Source organism: Peromyscus maniculatus, chromosome 17 (genome assembly GCF_049852395.1).
Source record: "Peromyscus maniculatus bairdii isolate BWxNUB_F1_BW_parent chromosome 17, HU_Pman_BW_mat_3.1, whole genome shotgun sequence".
Classification (NCBI taxonomy): Eukaryota; Metazoa; Chordata; class Mammalia; order Rodentia; family Cricetidae; genus Peromyscus; species Peromyscus maniculatus.
Window position 1 is genome coordinate 54572970 of NC_134868.1, and position 12785 is coordinate 54585754.

The 12785-nt window shown below is 41.4% G+C and overlaps 1 protein-coding gene across 2 annotated transcripts in view; it reads left to right on the forward strand.

The window, feature by feature from the left end:
* Positions 1-12785, forward strand: part of Csmd1 (CUB and Sushi multiple domains 1) — a 1611441-nt gene that overhangs the window by 1244854 nt on the left and 353802 nt on the right. For both annotated transcript variants that reach the window (XM_042262873.2, XM_042262874.2), the window contains exon 12: positions 7968-8080. In XM_042262873.2, coding sequence (XP_042118807.2) covers positions 7968-8080 — 113 coding nt within the window. The remainder of the gene's footprint in view (positions 1-7967; positions 8081-12785) is intronic.

The window sequence follows — 12785 nt, forward strand, 5'->3', positions numbered from 1 at the left end:
TACTGGTACCAGCATGGCTGGAGGTCAGGTAGGGACCTCCTACCTGTCTTGGGAGGAATGAGCTGGTCTGGACTGTTTGCTGCCAGGCCAGGGAGAGCTAAATAGGCTCTAGGTGTCTTTGTGTTTGAGGGAACCTACAGAACACCCCATACTCAACTATTGGCTTGTATGGAACCATAGCTCAGCTTGCTTTGCTTCTTTTTGTAGACATGCCTTCTGTCTCCCTCCTGGACTATTTCTAGGACTTTAACTTTATTACACACACACACACACACACACACACACACACACACACACACACACACACACACCTAGGGGGAGCACAAAAGAGGATCTTCTTGACCAGAGGGTTGGTCAGCATCATTCCATAGCCTGGCTATACTAAGTAGAAAAATTGAGAAATTGGCATCCTCTGGGGTCTCCATCAACTTTTTATCTCTTTGACCTGTGAGATCAAGAGGGTTGGATTTGATATTTTTAGATGACTTAGGTGGTCATTGTGATGAGGGTTAGTGAATTGAAAGAAGAGACTGGCAGTGATTGGTGTAACTCATCATCCTTCCCCTGCCATCGGACTGCACATGATTGATTGGTGTAACTCATCACCCTTCCCATGCCATCTGACTTGAATAGATCCCAGCCCAGTGATCTCTCTGTCACCTGTCACACTTGTGTGAGAATCACATGCCAATCAAATTAACAAACTGCAGTCCATTCCAGCATCACAAGAAATCCTCTGGGGAGCATCAGGACTCTCTCTCTCTCTCTCTCTCTCTCTCTCTCTCTCTCTCTCTCTCTCTCTCTCAAACCTACCCACTTGGTTAGTTTTCAGAGTCATCTTGATTTCCATATTAGAGTCTCATCCCTCCCCACCCATCCTGCTTATTTAGTGGTAAATGTCACACATAACCAATCATTCTGAGTGGCAGGATCCCATGTTCATGATAGATGGACTGAGTCATAGCTCACTTCATTTCTCCTCAGTGCTGACACTATCATCTGCATGAATATGTATGAATTGGAATAGAGACTCCCCAAAGTAAAAAGTCTAGAGTTCTTCCCCCTTTATTTGTTGAATAACTACTTAGTCTCCTGCTTCTATGTGACTCTAGCCTTTTGTACCAGGATGACCCTTAATGTGTTGATAATTTGCTCCATCTCTGGGTTGACTGTTTTCCCCTTGGATAAAATAAGACATACCTTGTGTTTACTGCTGGGAATCTGCACCTCACACTGCATGGACCACATGCATGCCCATGTCCCCACAAATTTCACTATTTAATCATATGTGCATGCTAGCCTCTCAAAGAGTTCATAAACCACACGTGCATGAAGAATTGTAAAGACTGCTAAGGGGTTCAGGTATAGGTCACTTTTTATCTTGGGGCAGCACTTCCTTCTCAATGGCCTAACTTATACTTAAAATCAGTGTATTAAAGTTTAGTTCTACTTTCCCTCCAGGCACTCTCTGGAGGAGAGCAGGTATGATATACAGCAGGTGCTGCTATAGGACATCAATGTCATGTCTTGACAGATGTATGGCATGATCAGGTCCCCCCCCCCATCCCCCCACGCATGCTCACTTTGAGCAATTTAAAACTAGCATAGAGTAGAACAGAAATGTCATGTGCCTAAATCTGTATTATTAACATAGGTGCAGACCTATGTCACCTTCACCTGAGTCAAGGTAGGGAGCAGTTCCCTTGCCACCAAGACACTACCATGTCCTTGCATCTGTCCCTGTCCTGTCACAGGCCTGGGTTTATCCCAGCCCCTACTCAACTTACCACAGCATTGTCCTGTTGAGACTGTCACATAAATGGAACTACATTCTTAGTTGCTTTTGAGAGTTCAAGTCAGGTGAAAACTTGTACAGCCATTTTCAAAAAGAAGTGAGCAGGTTCATGGAAAAGCAAAGCGGCATCGATTGTGAGAACAACCTCACCTTGGAGGAATAAACTCCTGCATGAATATCTTGGCTGCTCTGACTATAACTACTAAAAATTAGGAGAAACATAAATATCCTCCAGCAGAGAAGTGGGCCAATTTGTGGCATGCTGGTTGAGAGGGTGGCTGCTTAGCACCTCAAATAACAGCTAAAGAACTATTGGTGTACCATCTCAACAGGCTTTCCTGGGGGTGGCTGTGAGTGAAGGAGTCAGGTCTGACTTTCAGCCACCCTTCCCTGTCAAATGTAAGATGCTGAACTCTTCAGCAGGAGCAGAGGGGAGATGTCCTCAGAAACTGTTTGATCCTCTCTCATTCTCTCTTCTCCCCTGTTTTAATACCAAGGTGGATGCTGGGGCTTCAGTCTTAGATGGGATGAGAGACCAGAGGAAAAGGAATTACATTGTCCAGGGAGGTTAAATGCCATGAAATGCTCCCAGTCACAAAGGAGGCTAGCTCCTGCTCCAGGGACCTGGGTATTACATATTTGACTACAATGTGCTGAAACCTACAGGCTGATGAATAAGTGTATACGTGTACTTATATACTTATCTTTTCAGTATAAGAAAAAACAAATATTAGGAACAGTTTGTGGCTTTGTGTAGAGCCCTTGGCTAGCATACCAGTGGCCCTTGCTCCCATCTCCAGCACAGCAGAAAAAAACCAGTAAGCCAGTATTGTGAGAGAGAACCTGGGGTTGAAATTACAGGGAAGCACAGAGAATCTGGCAACTTCAATAGTGTACCCCTGTTTTAGCTCTCAGATGAGGTTTAATTAGGATGATTTGATTCTTTACTTTAATGAAGACACATGATCAGTTATCATTGGTTTATTCAAAACTGTGACTGCTTTAAAAGAAAATGTTTCCAAAGTGTGTCTTCTCATTCACATTTAAGTATTCTAATAAAGCCAACAACTGGTTTAATTTTGGTTTCAAATGATTGTAAAAATAAATAAATACACAAACAAATAAATCTTATCTCAAATGCCCAAACACCTGCAAGGCTGCAAGGAGACTGTGGGCTTGCTTTGTGTCAAAAAGCTCTCTCTCTCTCTCTCTCTCTCTCTCTCTCTCTCTCTCTCTCTCTGTCAGTGCTATCAAACCAAATTAAGTTTATAAATCTCAAAGAAATACTCAAAGACAATGTTTTCTTTTGTTTTAAACTAGTTTTAACTACTTTAAACTTGGAAACATTATATAAAATATTTTTGAATTTTTCAGCTGGTTTATAAAGTTAATTAGCATTCAACTAATTAGTACAAAAAGAATTAATTGTGATAAAGTGTGTTTGGAACTCTTTTCGCATGCATGCCAATCAAATAATTTGGAAGCTTAAAATAAATTCTAAAATGGGCCTGACTACAGGAAAGGGATTTGACATTTGATTGAGTGAGCTATGCGAGGAGCTGCCAGTGTGCTTGCCTATTCAGTTTTGAGAGAATTCACAGAGTAAGACTGGATTAAAATCAAGTGCAGTGGGCAAATAAAAGAAATTCAAATATACACCTCAGGGTGTGCCTGAAGTAGTTAGTTACTTTGGAAGTATGCATCTTTGCAATGAGTGTGGATTTTCTACATGATAATTATGTTTTTAACAACTTAAATTAAATGCCTGGCAAGAAAGTAACCAGAGAAGGGGCTAACTGAGGAGAGACCCCAGTGGGCTGCTAAGGGATTGCCTCTGTTCAACACAAGCCATAGCAAAGGAAGGGAGTGATGTCTGGGAGGCTGAGGGGCACCATTGTCAGGAATTCCTCCCTGGCCTCACCTTCCTCAACTGGAAGCTTCCTGCTATCAGTGGAAACTCAGGAGACTTGAGGCACTATGAGCTACCAGCCTTCATCATTGCCATTGTTTCCCTCATTTTCCTGAGGAAGAAAGTGCCAGCTCAGAGCAGGGAGTAAAGAGAAAGCAGATACCACAGGCAATAATTAGAAGAAACTGAAAAAGAGACATGGATCTCAGCCCGGGTAAAGGGCTACTACTGGGCTGAGACCAGTAAGCTAATGAAGGGCTTACTGTGTGAATGAACACTGAAGTTCAGACACTCAGAACCCACGGACAGGCTGGGTGGGTGTATGGCCTGCCTATCATTCTAGAGAGTAACAGAGTCAGAGGATCCCCAGAGTAACTTGACGAGTGAGACTAGCCACATTAAGTGATGGTTTTGATTGAGAAACTCTGCCACAAAGAATGAGAGTGAAGGATGATTCCTGACATCCAATCTTGGCCTTCCACATGTACTCATACATGTGTGCACGTATGCCCAGACACATGCAAACATGGGTATAGACATATGCACATAGTGGATTTGTCAAATGAGTGAGGAAGCTGAGGAATTTCATAGACCAGTAGAATGGACCAACCCCAGATGTCTGGTCTAGTTAAACACAAGACACCTAACAGCACTTGTCTCTAGGAAGCTGGGGCATCAATTCCATGGGGAGCGCAATGACCAGGATTGTGTGTGCTCAGAACTCAGACATTCATTTTAAAGCATAACATGGTGGGTGTAAGCTAGGGTAGTTGCTTCACTGCTTGCCTCTGAAACATCACTGTTCACTCTCACTGAGAACAGCAAAAAAATCCTGGATAGACAGCAAACAAGGCAAAGATCTTCCAAGGCATGGCAATGAGGGGTGTTGAAATAATCAAGGAACCATCTTACATCATATGATATCCTATGAAGCTGAAACTTCCCAGGGGAGAGATACAGTAGCCCATACATTGGCATAGACAGGCAGATGAGCATGTAGTGATATCAGAGGTAAAAGGGCTTGATGGCAGCAAAGAATTGCTATGAGCACAGACCAGAAAAGCAGAGCCACCATTTACTGCAGAGTGTTGTGGGTACCATTTCTGATACCTGTGGTCACCGCAGGAACCCTGGATGCTCAGAGTTTGGGCTGTTTACATTAACTTTAGGATACAGCAGCCCTGTCTTTTCTTTCTTCTCTCTGCTCCTATACATGGCAATGCCTTTAAGATTAGATATGATCTTCCTGTTGCATATCCATATGGTCTTGGGAATGACCACCTGAGGAATGAGAACAGGAAGAAAATGAAAATAAACTAAGCAAGTGGAAAAGGAGCAGCTAAAGCCCTCACTCCTCTAAATACAGCAGCCTTGACTGGTTGAGAACAGCTGCAGAGCTGAGTATGTGGTGATGTACAAGAAGACCTCATGAAGCACAATAAGAGATAGAAGGCACATGAGATTTTTCAAAGACAAACAGGCCAGGGGAGGTGTTTTCCTCTCGTTCTGCAAACTTTTCTCTTCAAGGGCATTTTCTGATTCTTGGTCAAACATAATCCTTTGCTCAGTGAAAGTTTTTTTTGGGAGACAAAGGATGTTTCTAATTTTGCAATAGAGAGACAAAGGAAGATCTGCAATTGCATTAGAAAAGGGCACAGGACTGGAAGGTCTTTCTTAAACAGGGTGCATAGGAAGCAGAGAAGGCTTTGCCACACCATTAGTGATCAGCCACAGGTAAATACAAAACCCTTGAGAGATCATTATGTAATTGGCAGAAAAACTAAAATATACACTGGCCACACTAAATCTCCACTGGGATACCAAGATTCTTCATGCTCAGATACTGCTGATGGGAATATAAGTGGAATGCTCAGTCTAGAATCTTGAAGACAGAAATTGCAATTATAGAAACAGAAATTAGAACATACAAATTGCATTCTTAGGAATTTATATCAGTAACATGAAGAGTTATACTGTGGAAATAGTGCATATCCATTATACTAGCTTTATGGGTCATCTACCAAGCAGATGAGCATTTTAGCAGGCCATGATGTATCCATGCTATGGAGTCTCACTCAACAATGGGAAGGGAGGAACTGATGGTATACAAATCATATGACTGATCTGGGGAATTAAGCCAAGTGGACAAAGTCAATTCTAAAACAGACAAACTGTGGTCTCATTTATGTAATAGCATAATGAGTGAATTTGGAGCTAGAGACAGACTCATAGCTGCCAGTAATGAGTGGTGAAAGGGGGTGTGATGAGTCTTTGAAGAGGAACTATGGGGAATTTCTCTGTTATTGACTACAGCCTGGATTCCCAAGACTACACATGTGTTTTAGAGAGTTACACACACACACACACACACACACACACACACACACACACACACACACACACACACAATCACAGAGACAGAGAGAGACAGATGGGACAGAGACAGAGAGACAGTGCTTCCCAAGACAGGTAGGTCACCCATCCAGGCTGAGATAGTACTTTATAGATCTGTAAAATCTTAGCATTGGGGAGATGAGAAAAAAAATACACATGGCTCTTTGTGTTACTTCTGTCAGCTTTATTAATATGGTATTTTACTAGGAAAAAAGTAAAAATACCAGCATTAATCACCTTCACCCTGTATATATCCAAAGATGAATTTTAAGCAGAAATTAAAATAACAAAGCTCGTGAGTACTTTTCCCTCAGGTCTGCTTATCAAAGTATTTTACAAAGTCTTATTTCACTTACAGGAGGCTTAGGAAGGCAGATACAGCTGTAGATGTTTTGGCAAAGCAAGAGGGAAGAGGAGGGAGCAGAGAGGGGCCCAGGAGGCAGTCTCTCTGGGGGACCTGCAGGCTGGCTCCCTTCCTAAGGAGTCACAGAACTAGGCATTTGTGATCCATGTGCTATTTGGCTGATTACACTTCAACAAAATGCATGCACAGAAAAGCAAACAAATCTCTCTTACAATCAAACAAGCAAACACAAAAGAACAATCTCCAGCGAAGACAAATGTTCAGACATACGTGTGTAGCAAGCATACATCGCTCACCGGAACACGCTCCTTTTCCAAGCTGAGTGTAACGCAGCCTGAGTTACTTGGCATGTAATGACTGCTGTTCATCTTCCTTTGAAGAAGCAGGTTTTTGAGGCCGGCTGCGAGGAGAATGTTGGGTTGATAGACGGATGCTATGATTGATGGTGCAAATCATGTGTTCACATTCCCGAAACCACTTTGCTGAAAGCAAAGCTTCCTATTTGATTAGGGACATTTGTTTTGGTTGAATTGATTTCTTTCCTGTACTTTTCCTGTTTCAACATGCTATTCTGTCGGCATGGTGAGTTCAGTCAATGGATTTGGTGTTTCTTTTCACTGGCTGACAGCGCAGGCGATGTGACTGGTTTGTGAATGCACGCTTGAATGCTTCTTGGAAACTGCCTGGTAGTTTGACCTGGATGTTCATTAAGCTCTGTAACATCTATTTCAACCACATACACTGTTCTTTTCAATATCATTAAAATGTGTGATTACCTTTAATACATCTTAAAGGAGATTTTGTGTGCAAGGTACATAATTCCAGACTCGATGGAGAAATGAGTCTGTAGGGTTTCTCACCTTGCAGAGGTTTGCCTTTGATGGTGTCATACAATAAACTAGTGAGCCACAGGGATCATTTCCCTGCCACGTAGCACAGCTGGCTCTTTGCTTTTTCAGGTTTGTATAGATTTATCCCCGTAAATATTGTACCGAGGAAGCATGAACATTCCAATAAATGGGATGGTCTTTTTTTAAGTTTGTTTTTTATTTTATGTGTATGATTGTTTTTCTTGTGTGTATATGTGTGCCAGAAGAGACTACCAAGTCCTCTGGAATTGCGGTTTCAGATGGTTTTGAGCTACCATGTGGGTACTTGGAACTGAACCTTGGTCTTCTGTAAGATCAATAACCACTGAGCAATATCTCTAGTCCCCTCTAGCTGATGTTTTTAAATGAAAAAAGAAAAAAAACTATGTGTTTACAGTGATTGGATAGTTACCAAAAATGCCAGTAATGCTAATATTTAAATATTTATATGAGTGGCAAGTTGCTACAGAGTTTTGAAAGAGAATCTGCTACAGAGGTGTGTGTGTGTGTGTGTGTGTGTGTGTGTGTGTGTGTGTGTGTGTGTGTTGACTGTTCCAGTAGCAAGACCCTGCTCTGAGAAAAAGTCAATGTATTTGTAGCCAGTGATAAAAGTCCGATCCTTTCCCTCCTGTGCAGGCTCACAGGCTCCAGTGTTCCTGACCTCATCGTGAGCATGAGCAATCAGATGTGGCTCCACCTGCAGTCAGATGATAGCATTGGCTCACCGGGGTTTAAAGCTGTGTACCAAGGTAAGCCTGAATCACCACAGTGTTTAAATGGAAGGCTTCTAAGAGTGAAGAGACCATTCTGTACATGACAGAGATAAATGAAAAAAGCATGTTGGAATACGGCTCATAAATGAAATTAGTGCTCTGTAACTGGTTTAGAGCCCTGCCTAAATGGCCTGTCTCTGAAACAAGACTGCATGGCATGGCGTTATCATGTCAAAATATAAAACAACAGGAAATACAAACTTTAGTTGTGAAACGTGTGTAGACTTGTGGATCTCTTGGCAATATCATTTTGATCATTATTTCTGAAACTTTTCCTTACTATATCGGATATTGCAAAGTTGAAAGTAAAATGAACAATATATTTGTCTTGCTATGATTTGTATTTTTGAGGATACTTGTGAGCTAACCCATGTATTTGTGATGAATGTCTGTTATTTTCTGTGTTGATGAATGCTGCTAGAACTTTGGAAGTCATAAAGAACTGCTGGTGTTGCCGATGGTTCCTGAATCCTAACAGCATGTGACTTTCTCCTGCCAGAGGGGTGGCTGGCCCTGTGGCCTCTGACCACTTGACTCTGATCCCGTTAGATCTCATTGACCTGCTCCTATTTGAGATTCTCCGCTTATTGTCTATTGTGGTGATATTTTATTTGTGCTGAAATGTGGTGATATTTTATTTGTGCTGAAATGTGGTGATATTTTATTTGTATGTCAATAAGTAAAGCATGCCTGGAGATCAAGGGGGAAAAGGCCAGTCATTTTTAAGTAATTCTTGACTGTTTATATTGTATATACTTATTGTATATTCTTTTTCTTGTTTTTGTTGTAACTTTTTTTTATTATTTTAAACAAAAAAGGGGAAATGTGGTTGATATATTATACACACGAATAAACTTATTTGGGGGTGAGAGAACAGAACAGCCACAATATTAAACATAGAGATTAGGCAGTGATAGCACAAGCCTCTAATCCTAGCATTCCGGAGGCAGAGATCCATCTGGATCTCTGTGAGTTCAAAGCCACACTGGAAACAGCCAGGCATGGTGACACACACTTTTAATCCCAGGAAGTGATGGCAGGAAGCAGGAGTTATATAAGGTGTGAGGATCAGGAACTAGAGCCTTTTTAAGCTTTTAGCTTTTAGCAACAGTTCAGCTGAGATCCATTCGGATGAAGATTCAGAGGCTTCCAGTTTGAGAAAACAGATCAGCTGAGAAGTTGGCAAGGTGAGGTTGGATGTGGCTTGTTCTGTTTCTCTGATTATTCACTGTTCACCCTAATACCTGGCTCTGTTTTTTTTTTTTTTAATTTTTTTAATTTTTATTTTTTTAATTAATTAATTAATTAATTTTTCTATTATCAGCTTGATACAGTATAAATTCTTAATAGTGAAATGTTTCATTGAGGCTTGTTCAGTAATTGAGTAAAACCAAAACTTATTATAAGCCATAGTCATCCTAGGGTCCCCCATGCTATATATATAGCCTCCATGGTTCTGTGGGTTGCAGTCTGATTGTTCTTTGCTTTATATCTAGAATCCACTTATGAGTGAGTACATACCATGTTTGTCCTTCTGGTTTGGGTTACCTCACTAATAAGAACTTTTAAAATTTGTCTACAGTCTGTTTAAGATGTATGGCACCATAGACATGTGTGCACTTGAAGTCTGCTCTTAATTTCAACTATATGCCATAAAAATAGTTGCTAGTTTTAAAAATGTATCAAGAAGTTGTGTAGATAAAGTCAGAGAAATAGATAAACAGAAGGACCCACCAACCCCAGACAGGAAGTGCAGAGGATACACATTGCAAGTGCACATGAGTGAACTTGTCTTGGAAAACTCCATTTTTTCTATGTAAGTGGAGGTAGTCAGAATGTGAACATGTCCTGTGGGGGAAGTGGCCTGACTTGGTATCCTTAACTATAAGGTAGGAAATAGATTTCCCTTGTGGGAAGCATAGAATAGGGTGGGGACTTAATGACTCCTTATCATTAAAAAGCTACAACAAAAGGAGAGATATTCTTCTCCCATTCATAGTCTAATCCTGGGATGCAGAGATAACTGCAGACCACTTACTGACCGTGACATTTACATTTCTAGATATGACCTTGAATGGGTCTTCTCCATGGGTGTTTTACTTTCTCAAGAATGCACAGCTGAGGTGTAATATTTTCCATATGACTTATAGTTACTACAACCTTGGGTGGAGTCTAAAAGCATCAGGGAAACACCAAATGCTTCCCACCAGGAGAGGCTGCAGGGGACTTGCGCCTTCAGTTTGAAGACAGCATTACAAGGTTGAGCTTTTGAGCTCCACCTTGAGGTGGGGGGCACACCTCTGACTGTGAGGGTCTGAGTATTCTCAAATGAAACACGAGTACCCCCGCTGTGTTCAGCTTGATGACCAGGCAATATTAGTTGTAACTACCTTTAATCCTCACTCTGTTAACAATATCAATAGTCTGTTAATAGCTACACCTTGAGACGTCATGGAAACAAGAAAGACAGTGTTCAAGGGGTGGACCCTTCAGTGCAATGCATCATCGCCTGATAAATCAATCATCCACAGGTTTAAAAAATTATATAGCTTTCTAAATTTAGAACACTGAGAGAATATAGAAAAAGAAGAGTTTTTAGAGAAACTTGCATTTCTTTTTAAAAAATTTATTACACTTATTTATTTATTTATTTATTTGGTATGTGTATGCGCTTGGGTGTATTGTGCCACAGAATATGTGTGGAGGTCAGAGGATAGCTCATAGGTATCACCCTCATTCTACCATGCAGGTTCTAGGGATGAAGCCCAGGTCATCAGGTTGGGTAGTAGCCACCTCCACCCACTGAGCTGTGTCACAGGCCCGAGAGACAGTGTTCCAGGATGCTATGCTAAGCTGATAATTGAGGATAACACACAAGTCACTCACTGTGTCGCTCAGCTGCTCATGAGTTATCAGAAATCACATACCACTGATACTCGAGTAGGATTCAGTTTTCCAGATGTTGATTCTGCATGGCTTTAGCTGACTCAGAGCCAAGGACACAGGCTCTAATCCGTGCCATACTGGGCACGAGTTCTGCCCCTTAACAGTGTGACTTAGGTAGTAAAGTCATTTCATCTCTGTGTCATACACCCCTCCTTTCAATAACAAGATGGAGAGATCGTAGCAACAGCATCTGCTTGGCAGGTTTGCTGTTAAAAACTCAAGTGACTTGAAGAACCCAACAAAACAAACTCCAGCTATGAATGCCATTTACATTTCTATTTTAATTGGGAGCATATTTCCTGCCCCTTCTTTTCTTCATTTTATTACAAAACATATGACCCCATCAGATGGAATTGGGAGAGTGTCCCCCATACATCTTTATTTTCCTGATTGGCCAGGGAATGTCCTCAGAGATACATGGCATATGTATTTCCTTGACAGTCTTCTCAGAATCTTCCTGCAGCTTCATACCTGAAATAGAAGATACAGCAGATACAGGACACTGCTTCTTGTTGTTTTTTGTTTGTTTGTTTTTGTTGTTGATTTACACTTACTCTTTTGGGGCCTACCACCCAGCTCCCAAATAAATCACACATGGAGGCTTATTATTACTTATAAATATCTGGCTTATTTTTAGCCAGTTTTCCTTAAATTAGTCCATCTACCTTTTGTCTCTGGACTTTTACATGTATCTATTTCTGTACATCTTTTTTTCTTACTCTGTTGCTGGTTGTATAGCTGGGTGGCTGGTCCCTTGCGTTCTCCTCTCCTTGTTCTCTTGCTCTTTTTTCTCCTCCTCTCAGATTTCTCCTTGTTTTTATTCTCTCTGCCTACCAGCTCCACCTATCCTTTCTTCTGCCTTGCTGCTGGCTGTTCAGCACTTTATTAGACCATCAGGTGTTTTAGACAGGCACAGTAACACAGTTTCACAGAGTTAAGCAAATGCAACATAAAAGGATGCAACACACCTTTGCATCATTAAACAAATGTTCCACAACATAAACAAATGTAACACATCTTAAAATAATGCACAACAGGACACTTTAGTTGTCATGAGATGTCCCAGCATTCCACCTCAAAATTGGCTTGATTAAGCCACAGAGACACCCTAACATAGTTGTAGTGACATCAGACACAGCTGTCACCAAAGATTCCCCACAATTCTCTTGCCAGCTCCAAAGTATCCAAGGACAAGTGACCTAGCCAGACCAACCACGAGGTGCCTGAGTCCCCTGAGTTAGTGTAAAACATCCTTTTGGAGACACAACCGGGCTCCTAGGCCAAGCACCTGTCTCCTAGGAGCATTGCCTTGCTACTTTTGCAAATCAAGCTCAAACTCTCCTTTCTCTGACAGGCCAAATGACATTCCAGAGAAATTGACTCAGAATGAGGTTTTTTGTTTTGTTTTTGTTTTTGATTTTTGGTGCATACCAAGTAAAGGAAGGTGAGGCAGAATTCCTAGTGTCAAGCAGAGTTGTGTGGCTGGAGAAGAAAGAACAAGGCAGAGTTTTTGTAGGTGGTAGGGATTAGGTTAGGACAGGAGAATAGGAAAGGAAGGAAGGAGCATGGATGGAGGAACTGAGGATGAAGATGAGATCGATAGCAGAAGAGCTTAGTTAGGGCTATGAGAGGACAGGGAGAGAAGGGACAGAGAGAAGCTAAGCATGAGAGCAGAAAAGGAGCTGTGTAAAGAGAGAACTGACTCAGAAGAATAAAGTGTATGGACTAAAGAGTT